General features: G+C 39.1%; 1 protein-coding gene and 2 non-coding genes across 4 annotated transcripts in view; 2 read left to right on the top strand and 1 right to left on the bottom strand.

The window, feature by feature from the left end:
• The window catches only part of fanci (FA complementation group I), a 30,693-nt gene extending 8,694 nt beyond the window's left edge, over positions 1–21,999 (bottom strand). The window contains exons 1-28 of one of the 2 annotated variants that reach the window (XM_012959553.3): positions 21,892–21,999; positions 19,070–19,162; positions 18,617–18,689; positions 16,306–16,436; positions 16,068–16,221; positions 14,798–14,855; positions 13,948–13,989; positions 12,479–12,602; positions 11,182–11,267; positions 10,396–10,528; positions 9,065–9,157; positions 8,839–8,975; positions 8,572–8,752; positions 8,115–8,202; positions 7,617–7,747; positions 5,866–5,936; positions 5,535–5,649; positions 5,331–5,453; positions 5,180–5,248; positions 4,868–4,969; positions 4,177–4,365; positions 3,554–3,675; positions 3,062–3,226; positions 1,833–2,012; positions 1,143–1,309; positions 496–578; positions 221–337; positions 25–76 (exon numbers count right to left, since the gene is read on the bottom strand). In XM_012959553.3, coding sequence (XP_012815007.2) covers positions 25–76; positions 221–337; positions 496–578; positions 1,143–1,309; positions 1,833–2,012; positions 3,062–3,226; positions 3,554–3,675; positions 4,177–4,365; positions 4,868–4,969; positions 5,180–5,248; positions 5,331–5,453; positions 5,535–5,649; positions 5,866–5,936; positions 7,617–7,747; positions 8,115–8,202; positions 8,572–8,752; positions 8,839–8,975; positions 9,065–9,157; positions 10,396–10,528; positions 11,182–11,267; positions 12,479–12,602; positions 13,948–13,989; positions 14,798–14,855; positions 16,068–16,221; positions 16,306–16,436; positions 18,617–18,689; positions 19,070–19,153 — 3,070 coding nt within the window. In that variant the 5' untranslated portion in view covers positions 19,154–19,162; positions 21,892–21,999. The remainder of the gene's footprint in view (positions 1–24; positions 77–220; positions 338–495; positions 579–1,142; positions 1,310–1,832; positions 2,013–3,061; positions 3,227–3,553; positions 3,676–4,176; positions 4,366–4,867; positions 4,970–5,179; positions 5,249–5,330; positions 5,454–5,534; positions 5,650–5,865; positions 5,937–7,616; positions 7,748–8,114; positions 8,203–8,571; positions 8,753–8,838; positions 8,976–9,064; positions 9,158–10,395; positions 10,529–11,181; positions 11,268–12,478; positions 12,603–13,947; positions 13,990–14,797; positions 14,856–16,067; positions 16,222–16,305; positions 16,437–18,616; positions 18,690–19,069; positions 19,163–21,891) is intronic. The other variant, XM_012959552.3, reaches the window with a different exon arrangement.
• A 298-nt stretch (positions 22,000–22,297) lies between these two features.
• trnar-acg lies at positions 22,298–22,370 on the top strand. The gene has a single exon. It is a non-coding gene; the product is annotated as a tRNA-Arg (tRNA).
• A 346-nt stretch (positions 22,371–22,716) lies between these two features.
• On the top strand, positions 22,717–22,789 carry trnar-acg. The gene has a single exon. It is a non-coding gene; the product is annotated as a tRNA-Arg (tRNA).
• Positions 22,790–26,576: the final 3,787 nt, after the last annotated feature.

The raw sequence follows: 26,576 nt of genomic DNA, 5'->3' as shown, positions 1-26,576 counted from the left end.
TAATTTTTAGCAATTTGTCCTTACCAATATTTGTCTCTTTGCAGATTTTAACAGTCCAAGACAGCATTTGCACAAACTGAAAAACAAAGTATGGGAGAATGTGAAAGGACAGATCTTACAATGAATTCTCTGGGCTTTGTGTAGTGATACAATACAATAAACTATTTACAGAACACAAATCTCTATGAATTGGCAACCCCACCACCAAGGATGTCCCTACCTGTGGAGAAGAGGGGGCCAGTAACCTGGATAGTGTAGACAGGATGCTGACTAACAGTAGAGCTTCTTTGCTGTTAAAGTCATCCTCTCCACCACTGAGCTGGTTAATTAGAGATCTCTGGTGACAAGAAAAAAAAAAGTTTCACAGAAGCTGAAACCATACCCTAAATGTTGAACAATAAAGTATCAGGTTGTTTTCATGACTCGGTTTTTCTGATGTTGAAGTTTTATCAGCGATGTTTTTAACAACAAATGCCAAAGTTCTTCAATACTCACTTGAAACTGTTTAATCTGAAAAGCCGCCTTCTCTGTCACATTGATTTCTCTTGCACCTTCTTCATCCTCTTCGCCTAGAGCATCTATAAAAAGAAAGTTTTTACTTTTAAGCTGCACAAGTGGCAATCACAGCACTTTGTATTAATGTAGGCATATGTAGGTGTTTATAACTGCAACTACAATGGCAAAACAATACAGTGCTCCCTTTGCTATGGCTTTATATAGTGAATAATTTACCCCCTATTGTAAAATATAAGGATATTAAAAGTCACCAAGGAAGGAACCAAGGCTGAAGGCCAAGTGCTTTTATACAGGCCATGGAACTCCAAGCGCTGTATTGTTTTGTCAATCTAGGTGGGGGTCTGCCTTAACTAAATCAGTTACATCATATGAAACATTCATTGATATAGTATAATGTCTTTGTGCCACTGGCCTTTTAAGGAACTTACAGAAGGAAGACATTTTAATTCTATTTTGAGAAAAGCAAACAATGGCGAAGTGGAACTAGATAGAAGGAAACAAACCTACAGACTGGAGACCGTTTGGCTGGAACTCCAAATGTGTATCTGCAGTACATCTAGTTATATTGCTGAAATTAGAGTTTTCAACTTCTAACATTTTAATTGTTATCCATTATAAATACACACCCAAAGCTGTAAAAAACTGTGGGATTTTTGATGGATATCGTTGCTGAATGGTGTTAAATACTCTCAGCAATCCCTCCAGGCACAGTAAGGAAATGTTTTTGCCTTTGTCCTTTTTCCCAGGATTCTCAGCTGCAGTTGGAATTGAGTTGTATCTCCACATAAGTACTCTGGGAAGAGAAGCATGGGCATCATTTTCCTGAACCTTTAAACTATAGCAGACAGCAAGTTTGTAGAAGCAGTCAACATCATAACAGTTGCAAAGGTGGAATAAAATTGTGGCATCCATAAAAGTGAACCAGTTAAAAAGGGTGTGGCTAATATATATATATATATATATATATATATATATATATATATATATATATATATATTGTATAAAGGTAGTTTATCCTAAACATAAAGCAAACACTTACTTTGTTATGGAAATGGCTGAAAGTGGCAAACAGAGCAATAATGATTGATTATATATATATGATCTGTGTTGCTATTCTTCTTATGTTTACTCATATAATCCAGTTTTCTTACTCATTTTAGTAAATATAGGTACTGAAGGGATAAATCGACCTGAGAGGAATGGACCCCAAAGGAACCAAAGTCTTGACAGTCCTCCACACCCTTTCGGGGTCATATATAATTTTGCTTCGGGGTCTCTCTCTTATACTCAAAAAACAAGATTTTTGGGCCAATTACCTTGTTATTTCACATATGCTTTGGAACATTTTCTCACTGTTCTGCCCATCAGGTCCATCTGTGACACCAGTTTCTTCAAGTTGCTGAATTTTTTGAAGGGCAACACACACAGAATAGCGCATGAAATCCATGTTGGCTCGAAGAACAGAAAGACTCTCCTCGTGTGATCGTGTGCTGTCTCTACAAATAAGTATACAAGATCATATTACAGTTTTTGTTAAAACCAATAACATTGTAAAGTAGAATAAGAATAAGTAATAAGTGAAATGTAACCTATAGTAGAAAACTGAAGTATTGAACACTACACAAATTGCTAAAAACTTCCATCAGTATTAAAGTAAGTAACAGACATGGATGGGAGATACAAACGTTATGTATTCTCTTTGAGCAGTGAGAAAACCAAGAGCACAATAGTGACCATACCACTGCCAATGTTCTGCCCAGTGTTCTACGAAGTTTAGCAGTATTAAGGTTTCAACCACAGATGAACTTAAACTAAGATGTATTTTGGCAGCCCTGTTTGGTATATTAATATATTGTTCTACTGTACAGTGCTGCATACACATGTAGTGCTATATACATAAATATATCCATATATACAGTTAACAAGAGTAAGCAATTCTTCATTATATATTACTTATCCAATAGTTTTGAAGTTATTGTAAATGTTATTGCTATTGTAGGTAATATTTGTCTGTCCTTTTGCATTCTTGCATGGTTCTATCTTTTGAAACACAGTGCTGTCCAACTTCTGTGGTACCAAGGGCTGGAATTTTTCTGGTCTACATGGAGGAGGGCCAATAATAAAAACCAGTTTTGACAACTTCTTTTTTAAAACTGCACCCACTTCAAACCACACCTATGTTACCACAAAGCTTTTAAGACCATACCTAACAAACTCCCAGAACTAGCCCCTGCAAGGTTAACCTCCCACAGGCAACATAGGGAAGGCAGAGTATGGCGCACACACAGGCAGCATAGGGAAGGCAGAGTATGGCGCACACAGGCAGCATAGGGCAGGTAAAGTATAGCACACATAGGCAGCATAGGGCAGGCAGAATATGGCACACACTTAGCTATTAAACATTGTAATATGGAGGAACAGACAAACTTCCTTTACTTAATAATGATTCATAAGTAAAAAAAAAAAACTATTTTTTTACATTTTTAGTGCATTAAACACATTAGGGAGGTAAATTAAAATTCCCAAACTGGGCTGGTAACCTTACCTGAATAAAGCAGTTAAGAGTGTAGACACAAAAGTCATTGAAATTAGGCTTCTGGCCATTTTATTGTTCCCAGGCTGTCTGCCTTTTGCAGCTTTCTCCTTTAAGATATCAGAGAGCTTGCTGTAGCATTTAAACAGGCCCAAAATATCCTCAAATTTACTCTTGCTGAAAAAATAAAGATGACAGTATTTATGCAAGGCACAGGGATTACCAGTGAAAAATAAATATGGCTATCCAGGGAATTGTTTCTTATGTTTTTACAGGACAAATACCCAAATTGTAACTCTGTAAATGTTCTCACTGTAACAGCCCTGTCTGATACTGAAGGTTTTTCTCTGGTGTTTTCAATGAAATGTGATCACATAACAAAATGCCTTATACATTCTGCCTTGTTGTGGGGCCCTATACTTTTCCTCCTTTGCCTATATATTAAAACATGCATATGTTTCTATGGGTATAAGAAGTAAAGTGGTCAGTATGAAAGGATCGTACCTGAAATTTGCTATGATAAAGTTGTATTCTATTAAGACCTCACAAATCCCCATTACCAAAACAGCATATATGTTATTTTTGACTCCGACACCAGATGCCAAAGAAAAGTCTGCAGATTTGTCCTAGAGCAAAAGACAGAAAACAATGATACTGATATTCCATGTAACCATCACAGTACATACAATGGGGTATGCATGGTGTAGTTTGGCCTCAATTTTTCCATACTAAATTAATATTTCGCTCTAAGCTACTTTCTATTGTACAACTTACAAATTTTGATGCGTTATATGTAAAATGTCTTAATCAGCTGGCTACAATTCAAGAATCACAACCAGAAGTGAATAGACTAGAAAGGAACAGGCAAATACTGCTTTTAATATAATACAAATAACAAATATTTAATTAATGTATATTGGAAAGGTGCTGATAATTACATTCTCTTAAATATTTAAGTGGAGTTCCCTCAAGAGTGGGGTAAAAAAAAAAAAATTGGTCAGGGAGAAAGTGATTTCCAATGTTAATGAAAAGTACTTATAACAATTTTAAAGGGGTTATACCACCTCTTATCATAACGTTTTAGCCAGAAGATCTATAGAGTGTATCCTAACAAATGAAAGCATTACTAATTCAAAGTCCTCCAGGTCACATTTAATCATTCTTCGAGTGATGGATTCCAGTATATCATGAAGATCCTGCTGACATCCTGTATGGTCATTGTCTTCATCATCATCATCATCATCAGGATTTCTATGCTGCAGTAAACTGCTTTTATACCAATGCAAACAATGGTGAATACAGCACAACAGGTGGGCCTAGGGCAGAAAGAGGCTTAGTGAGTAAATAAAGGAAAAGGTGATGTACTGTGCTAGCCAGTCAAAACGTTTACAGGGTAACTCTTTTGAAATAAAAAATAATAAAAGTGGTATAAAGGTGATACCTTTATTGGCTAACTAAGATAATCATAGCAAGCTTTCAGAACATTCTAGTTCCTTTTTCAATCAGCTTGAAAAAGGAACTAAAATGTTCTGAAAGCTTTCTATGATTCATATGCCAAATATTTAAGGTTTCCCTTTTCTGCACATGCACTGAAACAAAGCCACTATACAGCAGTACGCCACTGTAATGTTAATCTGTTTAGACAAATGGCATACTTTGACTAAGCCAGGTCCCCACAAAAACATATTTGAAACCCCCTCCACAACCTGTCCCCACCCCCAGCAAGCCCACCCCACTCCACCTCCAATCAGTCCATCTTCTGTATACACGTTACACAACTGTTTTTGACAATGAAGAAGGAATTCGTATGGCTTTTACCAGAGGTTCCTGCAAAAAGATATGATCCCCTTGAGCAGTAATGCAGCCCTCCAACTTTAATGGTGGCAAAAGATCAGGCTCAGGCTCATAATATCGCTTTAACTGTGAGAAGAGGACAAAACAATATGAAAAATTAACTGAATACAAAGGCAAATGTTTTGCTAAAGCAGATATACTTTTTTGGGTTTTAAACTTTTATAACTACTGGAAAATTAAAGTAGGCTTGATCATTAATTATAGTGCCATGCGGTGACAACACCCCCTTTAAAGAGTTGTTACTACTCCATCTACAAATATAATAATAAACCCTACCTGAGACAACAAAGTCTGCATGACAGAACTGGCAAGCTGGGAATTGCGCCGAAGGACATCATAGAAACCCTGATTGTACAATAAGTAGTGTCAAAATTAAAACTTTGCTATGTTAACCATCTCATTTTTTAGCCTAATATTCTTTACAAACCTCATAAAGCATGAGCCTGACATCAGCTTGCTGGCTTAAGCACCTCCTCAGACTGCCAAGGATTTCCAGACAAAAGGCCTCATTTGCTGCAGCATTGTAACGCATATGGACATCCACCTGGATCTGTGTGATATCAATTAATTGAAAGTAATATTTACACAATAAATGTATAACGCCACAGATAACAAAAACAACTATTATTACCTGGCTGGCACCAATAGCTTGGCTGCACTGAGACGAGGACAGACTTCCTAAGACTTTAAAGTTTCTCAGGAGGAGAAGAAACCCAGCAACGGCAGACTTTCGTGCATCTATTTGACTATTTTTAGAGAAAGAGAGAAAGCAATTATAGTATTTTATAATTTGATGAAGTTCTGAACTTCACTACAGCCTGTTATGCTTTGGCACAAATGATATAAATAAAGAGCAGAGAGCAGAGGAAATGTAAAAAATATCTCTAAAGAGGCATAAGGATCAAAGGCATCTACGAGGTTTAGTTGTAAATAAATTATTTTTCAGTAAAATCCATTGTTACCTGGAGAACATGGCTTTTCTTAAAACAAGAATAAGAGAATCCCTCATAGACATACTGATTTTAAGAAGTGGCTGTTAAAAAAAGGAATATATTGTTAGCTAGGAAGTGAACTTAATTCTTGCATTCTGTTATTTGGTTTACCCGGAATTATTTAAGACAAGAAGAATATTTTAGAATTAAGATCAGAGAGGAAAGCATTTATTCTAACTTGTAATGATACGATGTACCGGAAATAAACATCTAATGCATTGGGCACTTTCTTCTTGACCAAACAGAACAGTGCCTAAATGGACTAGCTTAGTGGGTAGCAGCATTACAGCAGGCTAAAAATAAGAGTGTTTTATGTCATGCCTAACACCAGAACTTCTCTCACTTATCTTTATGTACAATTTCATCAAAGCCATCAAGGCCAATACAGTGCCTTTCAGTGCAAACACAGGAATCAGTGTAGTTCAATGGATCTGCTGATGCTCGGTCTGCATTTATTTACAGGCTGAAAATCAGCCCTGTGTGGCTGTAGTTTAAGATCATGCTGACATCTTGAAGACTTAAGGTGTTCGCACGAAAGATCGTTAAATCTGCCACTAACCTTCAGGGCTGAAACGGCAGATAAGGAGGTAGAAACAATAGGGTTTCTACCTCCTTCTGCCAAATCAGCCCTGATGGCAGATTTTGCTCAGGCGCCTTCTATGGCGCCCAAACAAAATCTTTTAACCTGGCCGATCGGCGAGTCGACCGATATCAGCAGCCCCCTTACAATATCTGTCGACTCGCCAACTTGCCATACACGCACCGAATATCGTACGAAGCGAGGTTTCGTACGATATTATCGGTGTGTGTATGGCCAGCTTTATGGAGAGGATGCAAAGACTACTATGTCAACAGCGTATACACTCGTAAGTGTGACTAACATTTGTGTAGCATTCTGAAGGGTTAAATGTTAGGGGGGGGAAAAAATGTTGCCGCATACTACGTGCATATGCTAATTAGATTTGGGTCAGTATTCGGCCGAATCCATCGGGGTGGGTTCGACCGAACCCAAAAGACTAGGTTCGGTGCATCCCTAAATACAACCAATGGGTAGTTTGACAAATTGGTTAAGTCTAAATCATGGTGGTTACCAGATGGGGAATAAGTTTGTTACATCAGGTAATTCCAATCAAGCTCCTTCAGCCTAACAATTCTCACCTGATACAACTGGTTGCTTTTGCTATCAGTCTGGGACTCACAGCATGAGCAAGCTGTTTGCAAAAGGAACATGTTGAGTGGACTAAAAAAACATTATATAATTTACAAACTATGGAAACTATTTCTGAAACTCAGCCAGAGCTGGCAGTTAATTCCAATAAGATTGCAGGTCCCCTTTGGTGTGTGGACTCCCCATTGACTATTGCCCTCCTGGCTCTTTGGGGACATCTGTTGGGAGTTCATTTTCACTAAAAATAGATGTTGTTTTCATATTTATTAAGGGAGTGCAAATTAAATCTCCCATCGTAACAGAGAGCTCTTCAGTCTGCATAAGGCAGACAGTGAGGGCTGCAAAGATTAAACATCTCTAATGTCTGCTACAGAATTTTGAAATTGTTGGGTTTCATTGATCATTGTTTTTACATAATTTTCTGGAACCTTGCTATGTGCATTACTGCAAGCAAATAAACTGTATATAGCTCTGGTTTCTGACCACCATCTTTGATGAATGGGTCTCCATTCTGTAAAACAATATGCAAGCAACTTTAAGCAACCCAACATACCTGCACAGCTTTCAGAAGACCCTGAACAGTTGTAAGAGGCAGGAAGGACAAGTGGTCAAATGCTTCAGTAACTTTAGATGATGAATTTTGAAGGATGAGTGGAGCAGAAACCACAATATCTGATAACAGATCTGAGGCAGAAGATTTAAACATTACAAAAAATATATTTCCCACTTGTGTTTTCACATACTTCACTGATAAATACATTTTGAAAAAGAAATACAGCAAGACAGCTCAGGGTGTAAACACTATACTATTTTCCTTAATCCTACAAAAGGACATCCAGGGTCAGAGCTTAGTCCTTTCCAAGCGAAATGAGAAAGTAGTTCTTGTACCAACCTATTATTCTGTGCTCACTGTTAAAATGCTTTTAAAAAGTGTTACAAGAAACCCAATCTTCCTTCCTCTAGATAAAAGTCTTGGCTTCTCAATGTATCTGCATTTTACTGCGAGAGAGCAGAGACAGAAAAAATCGTCACAGCCATAATTACTTGTTACCTAAAAAGTGAGTAACTGGATTGGCAGCTTTTGTAATAACACGATTTAAGACCTGCTCCAGAATTTCACTTCTGATAGGCTCATGGACCTGAGAAGACAATAAAAAGAATGAGTCAATACATGCAAGAAAGCAGTGGATGTGTGGAGAAGAGAAAAAGAATAGGTTTCTAACACACAACATTAAAACATGAAAAATGTTTGATGTAAACTGAATAGAAAAGTTGAAAGTGACAAGTTTAGACGTAAATAATTGAACAAATGTACTGTCCAATATTTCAAACGTTATCTGCAGTTCTTATAATCAGTACTTGTTCAAGTGCTTTAGGGCATAGTTACAGAAAAGCTTGATCACAAGCGGAGTAATTTTAAAAAAACATATTTTATTGTTTGTGCAATTATTGTCTTTAAAATAAATTAATAGCTCATCAAAGTTACAAATACTGCACTTATAAGGCACCTTAAAAGCTTCCAGCAAGATCCTAGATCCAAGTTGACAAGCTTGCTGGGCAGGTGTCCTGGAATTCACTGAAATTGTCTCAACCACTTTAGTTCCAAAGGCTGCTTTGGGTCCAAACGAATCCATTAAAATAAAACCAAGTTCTACAAGCCCTTGCGTGACATGATCCCATCCATAAACACTGAAATACATACATATATAGACTTTGATTCCAGCGCATAAAGAATTAGACATATGCACCTGTACTACCAGTTAGAGAAAGTTTACCTGTTTTTAACAGTTTTCAGAAGAATTGAAGATACACATGCAGGCTGAGGTACTAAGTCCTGAAGGAATTTTGAACTTTGATGAAACTGATGGTCTTTATAAACTCTGAGTATAGTAGATTTTAGAAAATCAAATACCTGTACATTGAAGATATATACAGATTATATAAAAAGTCACAAAGAGAAACAGTATGAGTGTAATACACATTAGGACAGTAAAAGAATACCTGTTCTTGGAATCTATGTATCCTTGATACTGATAACAAGAGGGCAGCACTGAAAGGGCAAAGGATCTTACTTGTGTCCCCTTGTTGGCCAGCCTACAGGAATTAAAAGCACAGCCTTTTAAAAATGTACAGATTTTAACAATAGAACAATAGCTTGTAAACATCTGACCAGTTATAAAGCAGGACAGGGACTTTGGTCCTCACCCTCAGGGATACTTTTAGAGAAAAGATATCATGAAATTATAGCACCTTTTAATGGAAACAAATATACACAGCTTGTAACTTGTTTTTTTGCATAGCTAAGAAAATTCATATAAATTAAATCACAGCAGTTGTCTATGATAACCTCTCTTGTTTCCACTTCATTACTTTTAAATGATATGAGCATTCCAGACACTGCCTTGCTTTAGGGAGTTTAGAGGAGATGCCATCAATTGGTTATGGATCTCTCCTAACCACCAGGATCACGTGTTGAAAAGTGATTTTCCAAATAACTCTTTTTACAAGTTACAATGTCAGTAATAATTGTCATCTGCTTAACACTGGCTTGTTCTGTGCATGAAAAGTAGTTGTAGCTACAGTACAGCTTGAGGGTAACATATATCCTAGATTCAGTGACAAAGATGAATGGAAAAATCCGTGCCTTTCTCCAAGTATCAGGCATTCTGGTCCTGCCACTTACAGTTTACCTATTTACAAGATATCACATCTTGTGTTCCCAACCTGTAATTACAAGCTTAGCTGCTAATTGGGACAGGAAGTCAGTGTAACAGGAAGGGAGAGTAAAAGGAAGTAAAGCCAGTATTGACAGTTAAAGCTTTAATCTGCAGACTTTTACAGTCTTCCAACATTACTCCACTGAAGGCCTTTCCTGTAAGTTATCCTTTTTTTCAGTTATACATCTTTGTTAAAATAACTTGACTAAGGAAATGTAAATTTTACTGTTGCATTTATAAAGGTTTTATTGTGCATCCAGTTAATATGGTACTGCTGTTATTTCTAATGATTAGTATCGCCATTATGTATTTATATTTAAAGTTTTACATCATTTGTATGAGTAAATATTTTCAGCATCACCTCGTCATCCTAAAGTCTATATACTAAGGTGTTTAGCATTTTCAAATGCCACACCTTTGTGGACCAAATTATAATAACATGATGTCACATACAAAGGTTTATGCGGACTAAAAGTCACAGGACTAATTATACAAATAAGATCCAATTTTGTGTCTAATATAACTGATGTTATTCTTAAGTGGTAGCAAAGATTGCCAAAGAAGAGTTTTCTAAGAAGCATGTGTGTAAAAAGAGAATCTATGGTGCCTGGTTACCTTCAGATATTTCAGAAGCTCTCTTCCTAATTCCTGGTCTAACTTGATTGCAAAGACGATGTGTAAAATGATAGTGCCCTCCACATGGCACAGCTGGTCTTGTGGGATGGTTGCATCTTCCAAGTCTAAAGATCTACAAATCATTTTGGACAGTTGTAGTTATAACTCCTAAAGTCTACAAAAGCAATGCAACTAATCATTAGCCACATAGACTTTGTTTCAGTTAACCTTAGTGATCTTGGATCTCAAAATAATCTTGAAATAGTTATAAGATATCCTAAAAACTATACTAAGAAAAAACATTTTCAGTTTTACAACAAGCTAACTCATCACATAAAGGTCTACTTATTATACCAGGTTGCAAAATGAGTGCATTGCTGCCAAAAACAGCAGACCAAATTGGAATAATTTTATTGGTTGACCCTTGGACAAACATAACACCTGGGAACCCATGCATTTCAAATGGCATTAGTGGTTCAATATTGCCATCACACATGCCGCATTCACTCTTAAATACGCAGTCATATGAAAACTAAAATGTACAGGGTGTGCTGAAGCCTAGCTAGGGTATTATTATGCTTATTTCATAAATGTTATCCTTTAAAAGTGAATTTTGCCATTTAAGCAATAATCCTTTTTAATCCAGATGATATACATAAACATATAATCTGGGCTACAATGTATTATTTCTTACATGCATTACATAAACCTAATTTTAAAAATATGTTAATAAAAACTCATTACACAAAAACAGATTTAATTTCAGTAGTATGATACATTACTTACATAGAGTTCTCTTGCTGTATTAACTGCTTCTGATCAAGATCATTGAATATAGTGATGATTCCTTCCACAATATTCTTTTTACTCCCCTGTACACAAACAGTTTTTCTAAATTATTCTGTACTGTAGAAGCGGGGTTTTATAGCTAAAAAATAAGATGATTTAATAAATAAAATTCTAAACTTAGATTAACTGCCATAAGCTTTTCTGAGAATGTGAATTGAATTAGAAACTTAACAGCTACAACTTCAGTGCTGAAATCCAACCAAATAGTTCTGTTATAATTTACCTGCTTCTTTTATTATTAACTTTCCTAGTATTTTAGAAATATTCAAGAAAGAGAGTAAATAATGCTATTTCTAGTTCTGCATACATTAACACAGAGTAGAATTCATTACATGCTCTAACCTTATACAACAAATATACACAATGAAGATATAGAAACAATTTTTATAATGCTTTGAGAGAAAATCAGACTAAATGATGTCATTAAAAACTATATACTAAAGGGATAGTTCATGTTCCAGAGACTTTTTCCATTTAATTGCCTTGATATCGTATGTGTTAAATTATTTTTTTTTTCAGCTGCTTTTCATTTTATTTTTTAACAGTTTTTCTAAGATTTAGATTTTATATTTAATATTCCACCTTCTTGGGTTTCCCACAAGCATCTTAGTAAGGGTGGCTGTAAACACTGTAAATTGTTAAAACCTACATACATAATAACAGATTTATTTTCTTAATAGTAGCATTTAAGCCCCTACTGAGCTTCACCAAAGTTTAACTGAAGTTATTTCTTACAACTGCTCTATTAGTTGCTAACACTGCTCTGGTGATGGTAAGAAGTATATCAGCCAATATAGCACACTGAAACAGTTTTAATGAACTGAAAATTTTCAACCTGCACCCAAGCCTTTCAGCCTATTTTAGAAATCTTCTTATCCTCTATTTTTAAACATCCAACATGACCCACTCCAATTGTGTCATGGTGGATAATGGGACATCACTAAAAAAAGAGGGAGCTGGTGTGAGTGTGTCAGAAAAGGAGATGGGTTCTGCTCTAATCTGATCCTATCAGCAAGAATCCACATTTTGGCTAAGATTCTTGTTCCAACCCACCCCTGGTTTTTGAGTAGGCCAGCTCATCACTATTTGTTACTACTAGAAAACACCACAGGGAGGAAAATAAAGCAAATTATTCCTGGCATACTTTCTGAAAGAGGTATACTATTTGAAAACAAAAACTAGTGGTTCAAGGCTGAACCCTTTACAATTTCTTGAGCACATAATATTGGCTTACCTTAGCAGAAAGAAGTAGAAGTTGGTAAACTAATGGAGGCATTTCCTGGAGGTCTAACTTAGAAAGCATCCGTAAAACCTTTTCTACTACAAACTGCAGCTCTTCAACACTCAAAGAAACATCCCTAAACAAGTACATAAATATGTGTTTAAAACTGGGCATTTCAGAATACTTCTGTTTAAAACCGGCAATTTAGGTGTTCCAGTTTGCCATGTAACTTCGTACCACTTTTACCACACTCAAAATGGCACATATATCACCATGCTGTACCTTCACCCTGTAATGCTGAATTACAACTCATAGACTTAAGCATTTCCACTGACAGTCTTGACCTGCAAAGGATAGCTGGGATTTTTTAGTTCATTACCATTACCAAGGAATGGTAAAATTATTTTGACATCATTAAAAATAACGATGGAAGTATTATAGCCAATAAGGGCCAGAAAAAAACTAAACATGCATCACACAAAAATTCCCTACTTGAAAAAATTCTCTAATTCTGTTGCACATAATCTATATATTGCCAAAATAAGCTGGAAGTTAAAGGCATGGCACCTCTGACTGATCTGTCCACAGATTATAAAATGCAGATGCATGGTATATTCCCCTGCTGTGCAGGAAACCTCTGCCACTGCAAAAGGGACACACATTTTTTGCCATTAGTAGAGTAGAATGCTTTGAGCTATATTATGTGACAGGAATCATCACTTTCAATATACTGGTGTTTTCAGAGGAAAACAGGTATTTGGTTTACTGTAACTATTCTGCTAAGTGTCTCAAAAAGCAAAAAAAACATTTTTTTTTGTTCTTTTCTCCACCTGTGCTGCAGTATTACACTTTCAGTTCGTATCCTAACGTGTGGAACAATCTAAGCAGCTCTCAAAACAGTTCTTATTTTAGTAGTTTTAGTAGTTTTCAGTGTATTAAATTTCATTTGGTTTTAACATAGACAATGTGTACATTTGAATTGCAAAAATAAGACAACAGATAGTAAGTCTGTATTACCACTGGAACAAAAACAGCTACACCTACAGATTAAAGGAGAAGGAAAGGCTAAATAATGGGGGGATGCCAAATCACCTACCTGAAACCCCTAGCCGGTACTCCTGTTAGGAAAAAACTGCATCGCCATGGGTTAATGCAGGCGAGCAATCCTCTTCCTTACTTCTCCTTTTAACAAGATCCCGGGGCCTGCGCATGTTCAGTTGAACGAAAAGCTGTCTTTTTTGTTAAAGTTCGGCTTTTTGCTCCATTGTGAACGCGCGAAGACTGAAGAAGGAAGAGGATAACTACATCGCATATACCCGGCCGGTGCAGTTTTTTTCTAACAGGAGAACTGGCCGTGAGTTTCGGGTAAGCAATTACAGTCACTGGAGGGGTGCCTAACATTTTGGCACCCAGTGATTGTAACTTTACTTCTCCTTTAAATGTCAAAATCAGAAAAAGGTTATTAACATGTGAATGCTTACCTAAACATTGAAGTAAGAAAAATCACACTCTGTGGATCCCATCTATAAAGATACGTGCAGGCATTCAATCTCAAGGAAAAACACACTTACACAGCAACAAAATTACATCAAATATATTTATATTAAAAACTAAAGTTAACAGTGATACCTATAAACAAAAAATGAAACATAATAAACAATGTTTCAAAGTAACACAGAATAGATAACAAATTAGTGTTAATGCAAAGTGTACACATTTCTATATTTTAATAATCAACAAACAGATAAACTGGTGGGGAAACTCAACCAATGACACATGGGTTCGAAATCAAAAGCACCCATATGTTACCCAGGCTACATTGTAACCTAATTAAATATATAAGCTTATAGCTGGCAGTGTCCACAAAATGTTAGGTAAACAGGGTATCTATATCATATTGTGACATGGTGCAGCACTAATATTGCCAGTGCCTGCCTGTTTGCTGTGATTGAGAATTCCTAGACTAAATTAAACAAAATTTATATCATTTAAAAAGTGAAAGTGAAGTTTATTTTGCCTGACTAGAACATTAGAAAAGAATTTGGAATTATTTCTTAGGGTTGTCTGCCATGGAGGGGGCAGGAACATTGTCAAAATCAAACTTTTTTTTTTTTTTTTTAGCTCATCTCTTAGGGTGAAGACACACTTAGCTACCAGTAGCTGCTACTTTTTCCACTGCTACTAAACTCCAAAATTACCGCCACAGACAATACTGAGAATTGTCTCTGCAAAAACACACGTACAGACAATTACCAGTAAATGATCAACATTGTCTATTTTAGTAGCCACGACAAGTAGCTGCTACTAACACTTTTTTTTTTTAACACTGACCTGCTAGAACAAAGACTATTAATAAGTTGTTTCTTAAATTCCTCTCCAGTAAGTTCCCCTATAAATATAAAAACATAAAAACATATTTAATACATATCTGTAACATTTATAGAAACACAAGTTAGTAATGTACATTCAACATTATACAGTATACACAATTTGACATGTTTTAAACTCTTATATTTTAAGACAATTGGCCATGCAGCATTTCTTTTGCATAATTAAGTTATCAGAGCAAGAATCCATACACGTCTGTGCTGCCTCCCATTGTCATGAATAGAAATGTGGAAATGTACCAATGTGCATAATAGTCCTTAGCTTGCAGTTTGATAAAGCTCAGAGAATAAGATCATTTTGCTGCTTATTTATTTTAAACCATGCTCTTAAAGTGCTTAATAAAGGACTTGATTGTCTACAGAACTGTGCAGACAGAAATCCAATCGCAGATGAGCCATATTTATTATAACACTTGTCCTTCCTGTGTGTAATTGTATGTATTGTAAGATTGTACAGCGCCGCGTACTTTGTAGCACTTTATAAATAAAGTTATACATACATACATACATGCCCAGATTTGGTAAGGCTGCTTGACTGATTTCAACCATACTGCACTATCTGGGCATGTATGCCACAATGTCAGTTTCAACATCTGACGCTGGTCTGCTTGTGTACCTTCTATGGCCTCCATGGCTGCATAGTACATGTGGAAATAAAAGTCAGATCCTTTAGAATGGAAAACTGTAATTTTTTCTGTATGGCCAGAATTGCTGCAAGCCGGTAGATTAGTACACTTCTGATGCCCTGATAAGTACTAACTTCAGCTCTGCTGCAATTAAAACCCAGCACATATATCTGGTATGGTAATACTTTAGAAAGCAGGGTACACAATCTTTGACTGAATGCTTGCAGATCTATTGAACTATAACCTTTGCATTGTATACCAGCAAAGCAGAAAGAGCAGGAATTTAGTGCAGGGCAAAGCAGAAACAGCATGATTATGGTATGATCAAAAGCATGGTGATGGCAAAATTGAGTAAAACACAGGCATCACCCCCAGCAACAAGGTGCTGAAGAGGGAGCTACAGAAGCATAAAGCGACAGGTAAAAAGTAGTGTAACTAAGAAAAAATTGGAGATATACATATAATGTATATCATAATGTGAATCAATTATCACATGCATTTATGAAAAGCTTAGAGACATGTTTAGAAGAATGAATTTCCCTTTCAGAAAATATAGTAAAAACAAATTTTCCATTTCTATTTGTTTACCTTTTCCGTATGCCAAGCTTTCCTTTGAGGAAAGCGCAGATAGTACTGTGGGAAATAAATCTAGAGATTTTCCATTGGACAGACTGCCACCTTTAACAGCATCCACAAACAAATTAGCCAGTTCAATGAGTGAAGCACCTGGAAATAGATGGACCTAACAAAAGACAGACACTTAAAATCAAGACAGATTTCCATGTGTAATTTTTTTTTCAGATAATTTCTATATTTTAATACCTACCTCCAGCATTAATAAACCCATAATCTCAGATGCAACCTCTCTTTGCAAATCCCCAGACTCAACAAGCTGTATGCAGTGTCTGTAAACCGTAAGCCTGCGCTGAACTGCTACATCTTGAGAACAAGGAGACCCTGGAAAAAAATCATCAAAAACTGTAATTTACCCCAACAAAACAAGAAATGTGCATGAGGATGCATTAGTTCTGTGTATATTAATGACAATAAAAATCTAGTCATGGGATTAATCTACTTTCTGGTTGCTAGTGTGAGTGACCACACCAAACCACAGAGGTCCTTGAAACTTGTACCTAATGGCATGGGATTACAGTAGGGAACCTTCTGTTAGTGCCATCTTAAGCCTAGCACACTTTAAAATGAAACGGACATGTTCATGTATTTATAAATATGCTTTCGGTATTACAATTTTATCTTTTTTTACCCTCTTTTTTACAATAGTTACCTTCCCCTCAGCAAACTCTGGATGCTAAACTTGAGCTCTGCTTAGCTTTTATATTGAGTGGATAGTGTGAAGTGATGGTATGTTTAAATTATTGTTTTACTCTGTAACCCCAAAATAAAGATTGCCAAATGCTATTAATTGTTTAGAATGACATCGCAAAGATTAGCTAAAATTAGAAGTGGATACCTTTTCACTGCCCTATCTGCTGAGAAGTTGTACTGACATATTACTTTTTTAGTTAGGACAGAATCAAATGCAATCTTAAAGGATCACAGAATGTTCTGACTAAACAGCCTTCTGAGCCAATATGCATGGCCAGACAGTTAAGAACTATCGCCAAAATTGTCCAAAACTGTCCAACTAAATCATTCCATCTGCAGGCTTTTTGCACAATGCAACCCCAAGACCAATAAGCGCGAAGACACACAGAGCAACTTAAGCTGGCCATACACGTGGCGATCTAACGATGTTTCGCGCGACCATCGGTCACACGAAACATCGTCAGATCCGCCACACACAGTCAGGGCTGAAACAGCAGATAAGGAGGTAGAAACAATAGGATTTCTACCTCCTTCTGCCGATTCAGCCCTGACGGCAGATTTTGGTCAGGCGCCTTCTATGGCGCCCGATCAAAATTTTCTAACCTGGCCGATCGGCGAGTCGTCCGATATCAGCAGCTTCCTGCAATATCGGTCGACTCGCCGACATGCCATACACGCACCGAATATCGTACGAAACAAGGTTTCGTACGATAGTATCGGTGCGTGTATGGCCAGCTTTAGTAGCAGCTACTTATCACAGCTAGTAAACCCCAGAAAATACCCTGCCATAGACAATACTGTGAATTGCCTCTGCTATAACACACTATTTTAGTAGCTGCTACTAGTAGCCCTGTGTGTCTTCACCCTTAGCAGTCGTGATAAGTAGCTGCTGTGTGAATTCACTTTTATGGGGCCAGAGTCTTGTCCCAGACATTGATAAAGGGTTAGTCGTAGGAGCTAGACTTCTTAAATACATGATTATCTAAAAACTAAAAGTGTCAGTACTGTATCAATCCAGCACAGCAGTTTACGCACTAAGAAAATAATATGTAGCCTTTACAGTAAGAATTCTTAACCATTTTATTAATAGAACAGAGATTCTAAAGGAAAGGGATTCTGGAAATCAGCTTCACAACCCAAGAACTGCTTTAGATCTATTCATGCCCTCATTTCAACGAGGATTTATTAGGTTATTAAAGGGGATCATGAAGACCTGCCCTAAACAGTACAGGGGCTAAAATGTGCATACGGACCTTTGGGATAAGAGAAAAGTAAGCTTAAGAGAAAAGTAAGCAAGATAAGCACTTGCCCAAGAGTTTAAAGCAATGCAGTATATTTGTGGGAGCTGCTGCCACACTTCCTCAGGTGCAATGTTGTACATTTACTTAAACTGCCATATTTAACATGCTAACCTGGAGCACTTACTGTGGAGGTTTTATAGAAACCACAAATTGAAGCAGGAAACCAAAATAGTCAGTTCAGAGGCTAATAACTTGGCCCTGCAACTCTGGACCAAAAAACACGAGAAATATGGTCAACTGGTTACTTAGTGTTTCAAAAGTATTGTTTTATATATAAAAATATATTTAGTTCTCCTTGAAGGCCCTCACCACTTCCAGAATACACGCCGGGTGCTCACCAAAAAATGTGAGCGTGGAGCAATAAAATTTTTTTTTATTTTTTGAACCACATGGAGCTGTGAGTGCTTTCTATTGGCATGATAAAAAAATATTTCAGTATCTAGTTAAACTTAAGTTAAAATTAATGCATTTAGTAGGATAGACAGCACAAACATGAAATATAAAACGTACCTCTAAAGATGCCTCGTAGTAACGCCCCACACTCTTTTCCCTTGACTGCATGCTTTGTTATGATTTCTAAAAGCTGATGAAAGATAAAATAAAAACAATATTCAATGCTAGAACTTTAAATAGCTCCGTTCTACTGGTGTGAGACCTGTTATCTAAATACTCGGATCAATACAATTGGATTGTTTTGTCTTCAATAAGGACTGGGATAAAATACAAAGTAATGTTTTACTAATACAGATAATAAGGAAAGTTTTTTAAAGATTTGAATTATTTGATTTAAATGTAGTCTATGGGAGATAGACTTCCTGTAATTGGGAGCTTTCTGGATAACAGATTCAATACCTGTACTGATAAAAAGAAATGAAAACTACACACACAAATAAAACTCCACAAGTATTTCTGCATTACACACACTGTTGTTGCTTCATATATTGTTTGAAGCAATAAACCCACCTCTGTTTCTTTTAGGTTTTGAAGACAACACTGGAGCCCTTCATTTTTATCTTCAGCAGCCAAAGACAGAATTTTTTGGTCCATAGTGACCTGCTGAAACATAACAAAATTTTAACTTTAAAGTGAGAGCTGCCAAGAACATACTTTCAACTGGGCTCTCTAAATGATCATTATAAACAAAGTAATAATAAACAGCATTTTTCAAGTGTATTATTGTGCTCCCGTACGAGAGGAGCCACTCTTAGTTAAAATGAATGCACAAGTCCCACCACTTTTCATGAGAATTTGTCCACTAGAAAAAATGGTTTTTAACTGAGGTTTATGAATGCAATTTGACTAGTTAGATAATAGTGGCAAAAAAGTATTGTAAGCTCCATTCAAATAAAGCAAGTCAAATATACATATATTTATGGACAAACATATTTGGTCAAATACCAGCATAATCCAGAGTGTTTATGAACACTTCATATGACAACTGAACATGACAATGTTTCTTCGTAACTGATGCATTTTTTTTGTTTGAATATGCCATTGAGGCTTTGGAGCTCAATATTCCACCAAATCTTTTATGGAGGATTCCATATTCTGGTGCATCATGACATATAAATTAAGCTCCCAGTGGATATGGACCAAAGTGATCATGCTTTACATGAAAAAAAGTCAATATATTTATCTTTTAAAAATCCAATAATTCCCCTAGGCAGAAGTGCTCATTCAAACATAACTTCTGCACAGAAAAATAGCTGCACTGTGCATCATCTGCCAGATATAAAAATCCTAGTACGAGTAGGCACAAAGTAGCATCTGAGGGCACAGGCCTTGAGCAGCCGGTTAGGGAAGGGCCCAGTTGCAACACTACGAACTCCAAAATACTTTTCAGAGCCACAAACTCACCCCATAATTAGATTAACATTTCCCTGAGCTGTAGCACCATAAGTCTAACATGATTAGACTTAACACTGACACAAAAATCTGATTCCCAAACACTTCCCAGAGCCCTGGTACCACAAACTCACCCCATGATGTGTATGGGGGAAATTGGGGGCACTGTCTTTGGGGGGCCCTGTCCAGCATAGCGTTAGGGGGGCACTGTGTAGGCTAAACACTGGCACACCAATCTGATTCCCAATCACTTCCCAGAGCCCTGGCACCACAAACTCACCCCATGATTAGAGGAAACACTGGCACAACAATCTGATTCCCGAACACTTCCCTGGCACCACAAACTCACCCCATGATGTGTATGGGGGAAATTGGGGGCACTGTCTTTGGGGGGCCCTGTCCAGCATAGCGTTAGGGGGGCACTGTGTAGGCTAAACACTGGCACAACAATCTGATTCCCAATCACTTCCCAGAGCCCTGGCACCACAAACTCACCCCATGATTAGAGGAAACACTGGCACACCAATCTGATTCCCGAACACTTCCCAGAGCCCTGGCACCACAAACTCACCCCATGATGTGTATGGGGGAAATTGGGGGCACTGTCTTTGGGGGGCCCTGTCCAGCATAGTGTTAGGGGGGCACTGTGTAGGCTAAACACTGGCACAACAATCTGATTCCCAATCACTTCCCAGAGCCCTGGCACCACAAACTCACCCCATGATTAGAGGAAACACTGGCACAACAATCTGATTCCCGAACACTTCCCAGAGCCCTGGCACCACAAACTCACCCCATGATTAGAGGAAACACTGGCACACCAATCTGATTCCCAAACACTTCCCAGAGCCCTGGCACCACAAACTTACCCCATGATGTGTATGGGGGAAATTGGGGGCACTGTCTTTGGGGGGCCCTGTCCAGCATAGCGTTAGGGGGGCACTGTGTAGGCTAAACACTGGCACAACAATCTGATTCCCGAACACTTCCCAGAGCCCTGGCACCACAAACTCACCCCATGATGTGTATGGGGGAAATTGGGGGCACTGTCTTTGGGGGGCCCTGTCCAGCATAGCGTTAGGGGGGCACTGTGTAGGCTAAACACTGGCACACCAATCTGATTCCCAATCACTTCCCAGAGCCCTGGCACCACAAACTCACCCCATGATTAGAGGAAACACTGGCACACCAATCTGATTCCCGAACACTTCCCAGAGCCCTGGCACCACAAACTCACCCCATGATGTGTATGGGGGCAATTGGGGCCCCTGGCCAGCATAGCGTTAGGGGGGCACTGTGTAGGCTAAACACTGGCACACCAATCTGATTCCCAACCACTTCCCAGAGCCCTGGCACCACAAACTCACCCCATTAGGCTAAACACTGGCACACCAATCTGATTCCCAATCACTTCCCAGAGCCCTGGCACCACAAACTCACCCCATGATTAGAGTAAACACTGGCACACCAATCTGATTCCCGAACACTTCCCAGAGCCCTGGCACCACAAACTCACCCCATGATGTGTATGGGGGCAATTGGGGCCCCTGGCCAGCATAGCGTTAGGGGGGCACTGTGTAGGCTAAACACTGGCACACCAATCTGATTCCCAACCACTTCCCAGAGCCCTGGCACCACAAACTCACCCCATTAGGCTAAACACTGGCACACCAATCTGATTCCCAATCACTTCCCAGAGCCCTGGCACCCCATTATGAGACTAAACACTGGCACAACAAACTAACGCCCATTATATTTCTGATTTCAAACCCTAAACCAAAACAAAACAAAGGATTTTGCTAATTATTTTGCTAATCCCTGGCACAACATCCCATTACTATGAAACTGTGGAGCAGCACCCAATGATTCTGTTAAACCCTAGCAGAGGACAGACTGATGTGAGGCGCAGCAGCCCATTGATCCCAGCCTCAGTCACTCACGGCCAAGTGCCAGCTCGGTGCCAGCTCGGTGCCAGGCAAACAGCGCGTCCTTCCGCCGCCTCAGCGCGCCCTCTGAATCTCCCGCTCTGCGCGTCACTTCCGGAATTTGGAGTCACTCTCACTTTCCCTGGCAGCAATAAAACAAGGCAATTCGAGCAGGATAAACTCTATTTGCGAAAGAATACATGTAGTTTAGGAATCCCTTTAGCAATCGGGGTCCAGCGCCAACTGAGTGTTGTACCTGGAATGAGATCCTTGAAATAATCCCCAACCAGTGCAGAATCAATAGAATATGACTAGTGTCGCCTGGGACTAATAATGAGTGGGAATAGTGACAATATATAGAATTAAACACTGTCTTGTTTCAGTTGCATTTCACAGTGAGAATGAGAGGCTCAGGACAAACGGGCCAGTGGCGCAATGGATAACGCGTCTGACTACGGATCAGAAGATTCTAGGTTCGACTCCTGGCTGGCTCGGAATGTTTTCCTTCTCAGTCTCGCTCTTATTTACTAATTGTTAATAATATGTGAAGGCAGACACAGATCTCTGGCACCATGTATTTCCTGCTAAGTAGTAACAGTGATACACTGTGTGCCAGTTGTACAATCATGCCCCATGCGCAGTGTATGCAGCCTCCCAGCCTGGCTATTCAGTAACATGTTCCTCACTGTAAGGTTCCCCCTCCCTTCACTCCTCACAGTTATAGCGCTCATGGATTATTTATAGTGGAGCCTTACAACTTCACAAGCCATGATACTAAACAAAACACACAGATGATCCTGTAGCTATAATTTACATTATAGTTTCCATGAAGTCTCACATGGGCCAGTGGCGCAATGGATAACGCGTCTGACTACGGATCAGAAGATTCTAGGTTCGACTCCTGGCTGGCTCGGATATTTTTCTCCTATTGCGTTCAATTTTCTCTTTGCAGTTAACTCTTCTTGCTAATGTTGTTACGATTTTTTTCTGTCCCCTCTGATCAGCAGGGAATTGTCACTTTGACAAATATTAAAGTAGCCAGAATGTGATGTTGCTTTCACATTGTCAGTGGCCTATTGTATTGAGCCCTACAGCAATTATTTTACACTATTCTAATTTCTGTCAGAGTGCAGTAAGGAAGGTGTAGGGCTGTGGTTCCCAGCTGTGCAGCTCACTCACACTTTTGGTGGTTCCACTAGCAATTCCACCCCCACTCACCCCAGTTTGTGCCCTCAGTAAAGAGAAGGAGGTAAGTTAGCAGAGCCAGGCCAAGTATTACAGCTACCAAAGCAAGGACATCACTGCCCACTGTTACTCCATCATGGTGGACAGTGTCTGGTTTACCTGGTGCCCACGAGGAAACTTCACCACAGGGGCCCAACAAACCTATAAAAGCACCCACTGCTGCAACTGCTGCCACCCCACTGGAAATGCAGAAAATGGATTATGAATGCATTAAACCCAGCCATGCCCATAAGATTGTATAGAAAATGAACAATAAACACACACATACTAGTAAGATTACAGCTGACTGACAGTATTACATTAGATTGTAAACTCTATGGGGCAGGGACCTCCTTCCTACTGTGTCTCATACCACATATGGTATATATATATATATATATATATATATATATATATATATATATATATATATATATACTGTATATATATATATATATATATACTGTATTTATTTATTATATCACTTGTCCTCCCTGTGTGTAATTTTGTATTCTGTAAGATTGTACCCTTTATAAATAAAGTTATACATACATACATTACATTACACACACAAGCCGAATTCCACAATAATTTCTTCTCTCAGTATTCTTCATTGCTGAAAGTTCCTTCTGCATAAAAAGTAAAACTGGCCTTGTCTTCCACATTGGAACACACAGCATCTTGTTTTAAATCTCCTTGCACTTGAGAAAAAGAGTTTCTACCACAGCAGACTGGCAAGTGGGACCCAGAGGGGGTAGGAGAGCAAAACCCCAAATACTTTTCCATCTAAATTAAAGTTGTCGCTTGCAAAACACTTTCATGCAGCACTCCATTGTAATCATGCAAGTATTCAGAAGGAATGGTCTGGCATCACCCTTAGGATTAGCTTTTGGTGTAAATGCCTGTTTGCTTTCCTAAATACTCCTGGAATGCACATAAATCTGCTTAGAAAAAGTATTCTAGTTACCTGTTCTCTGAAAGAGAATATCTGACTGAGATCCTTTGGATCCCAATTAAAATATGCAGGTCAAGCCTATTTTGAAGACCACATTCAATATGCTCGGGTTCCCGAGAATGTATACCCTTCCCAGTAGCCATCCAGTAGCTTCTCCGAGCTTTCCATCTTACCTTGATATTTCCCAGCAGCATCATAAGTGATGGGTGGTACACCAATCCAGCTGGCCAAGGGGCAGTAAATCTACCTGCCATGCTGGGAACCTCCGAGAAACCCAAAAAAGAAAAAGAAAGTAGAAAACTGGATTTGGCACCCATTGATATGAAGGCATGCCAGAAGCTCTAAAGGTCTCCCATGTGCCATCTTGTGATCTTTGTTGGGAAGAAACAAAGGAACAATGCAGAGGCCCGGCTTGGTTAGAGGTTTATGCTGGTGTATCAGGCCTCATTTCAGTGCATCTCAAGAGCTACTCAGCCAAGGTCTGGCGGAGGGGAAACATCTTACCTTCCCCAGAACCTGCTGGAATTCTGCATTCTGTAGGTGCGGTGCTCAGGATAAAGCCCACCATGCCAGCAGTGTCACATTAGGGCAGTGACAACTAATCTCCCCGCAATGCCATCCCACCAGCTAGAATGTAAATCGCCGGTGGGATGGCATATGTGGCGCCATGATTTGCTGAAGTCGCCTTACATTCTAACCGATGGGATGGCATTGCGGGGAGATTAGTCGCCCGCGACAATGAAGATTAGTGTGTCACTGCCCTTAAGATTAACTAGAAATTGGTCCTTTATGAGGAACATGAATTCAGTAACGAGTACCTGCTTTAATTTGTTGGAGCAATCTGACTCGGAGGAGCTATAGCAGTGCATCTATTCCTCATATTGCATGCACGAGGTATCTGTTTTTTGGTCTTTCATAGTCTTTATTGTTGGATCCTCACTAACTCTCACTAACATCCTCCTTTGGGTTATCTCTGTGCTCTGACTCCCCCACTCACTCTAATGGAAACTCCCTGGATCTTATATTTACAAAATGTTGTTCTACCTCCAACTTCACTAACTCCCCTTTCCCCCTCTCTGATCACAACCTGCTCACATTTCAACTCTCGCTAACTCCCTCTACACCCTCTGCTGTCCCCCAAACATGCACATACCGAGACCTGCAATCCCTAAACACGTCTCTTCTTCCTTTGACTCGCTTCATTCTAACATCCTAACTGTCTCTTGTCCTAATCAGGCTAGCTCTGTCTACTACAGCACACTCACCACTGCCCTCAATGAGTTTGCTCCTGCCAAGACTAAACGCATGAGGCCCAAACCGCTCCAACCCTGGCACACTGCTCATACCAAATCCCTCCAAAAACAGTCACGTACACTTGAGCGTCGCTGGCGCAAATCAAGGTCAGAGTCAGATTTCTGCAGCTACAAATCTGCTCTGCTCTCCTACAACACCACCCCCTGCCAAGCTAAACAAACCTACTTCACTGCACTTATTAACTCCCTCTCTAAAAAACCTGCACAACTCTTCTCTACCTTTAACTCTCTGCTATCCCCTCCTCCACCCCCTCCGTGTGCTTCAGTCACTGCTCAAGCTATCGCAGAGCACTTTAAAAATAAAATTGACACCATCCGAAGTGACATTGCACAACTTAATCCCCATAACCATTCCCCTCCCTCCCTACATGCTACCCTGTCTCTTCTTGGCTCCTTCTCCCCAGTGACTGAAGAGGAAGTCTCAAAACTGTTGGCTTCCTCTGACCTTACTACCTGCCCACTTGATCCTATTCCTACCAAACTTCTACGCAATGCCAACCCCTGTCTTATCAAATCCTTAACTCATCTATTCAATCTCTCGCTCTCTACTGGAATCTTTCCCTCCCAGCTGAAACATGCACTTGTAACCCCTATTCTGAAAAAACCCTCCCTTGATCCCTCCAATCCTTCTAACCTCCGACCTATCTCTCTGCTCCCATTCATCTCCAAACTGCTTGAGCGCCTAGTATACAATCGACTGACGCTATTCCTCTCTGACAATAACCTCCTGGATCCCCTACAATCTGGTTTTAGACAACAACACTCCACCGAAACTGCTCTAACCCGACTAACAAATGACCTCCTTTCGGCTAAAGTCAAAAAACACTACTCGCTACTAATACTTCTCGATCTCTCTGCTGCTCTTGACACTGTGGATCACCCTCTTCTCCTCCAGACTCTCCGCTCTCTTGGCCTTCGTGACACTGCCTTATCCTGGTTTTCATCTTATCTGTCAGATCGATCCTTCAGTGTCTCTTACAATGGGGAATCATCTTCTCCCTTGCCTCTTTCTGTTGGGGTTCCTCAAGGCTCTGTCCTGGGCCCCCTACTATTTTCTCTCTATACCTCCTCACTTGGCAAACTAATAAATTCTTTTGGCTTTCAGTACCACCTCTATGCTGACGATACTCAGATCTATCTTTCCTCTCCTGATCTCAACCCAGAGCTTCTAACTCGCGTTTCTTCCTGCCTGTCTGCTATCTCCACTT

This window comes from Xenopus tropicalis, chromosome 3 (assembly GCF_000004195.4).
Source record: "Xenopus tropicalis strain Nigerian chromosome 3, UCB_Xtro_10.0, whole genome shotgun sequence".
Lineage (NCBI taxonomy): Eukaryota > Metazoa > Chordata > Amphibia > Anura > Pipidae > Xenopus > Xenopus tropicalis.
This window is presented reverse-complemented; position numbering and strand designations above follow the sequence as displayed.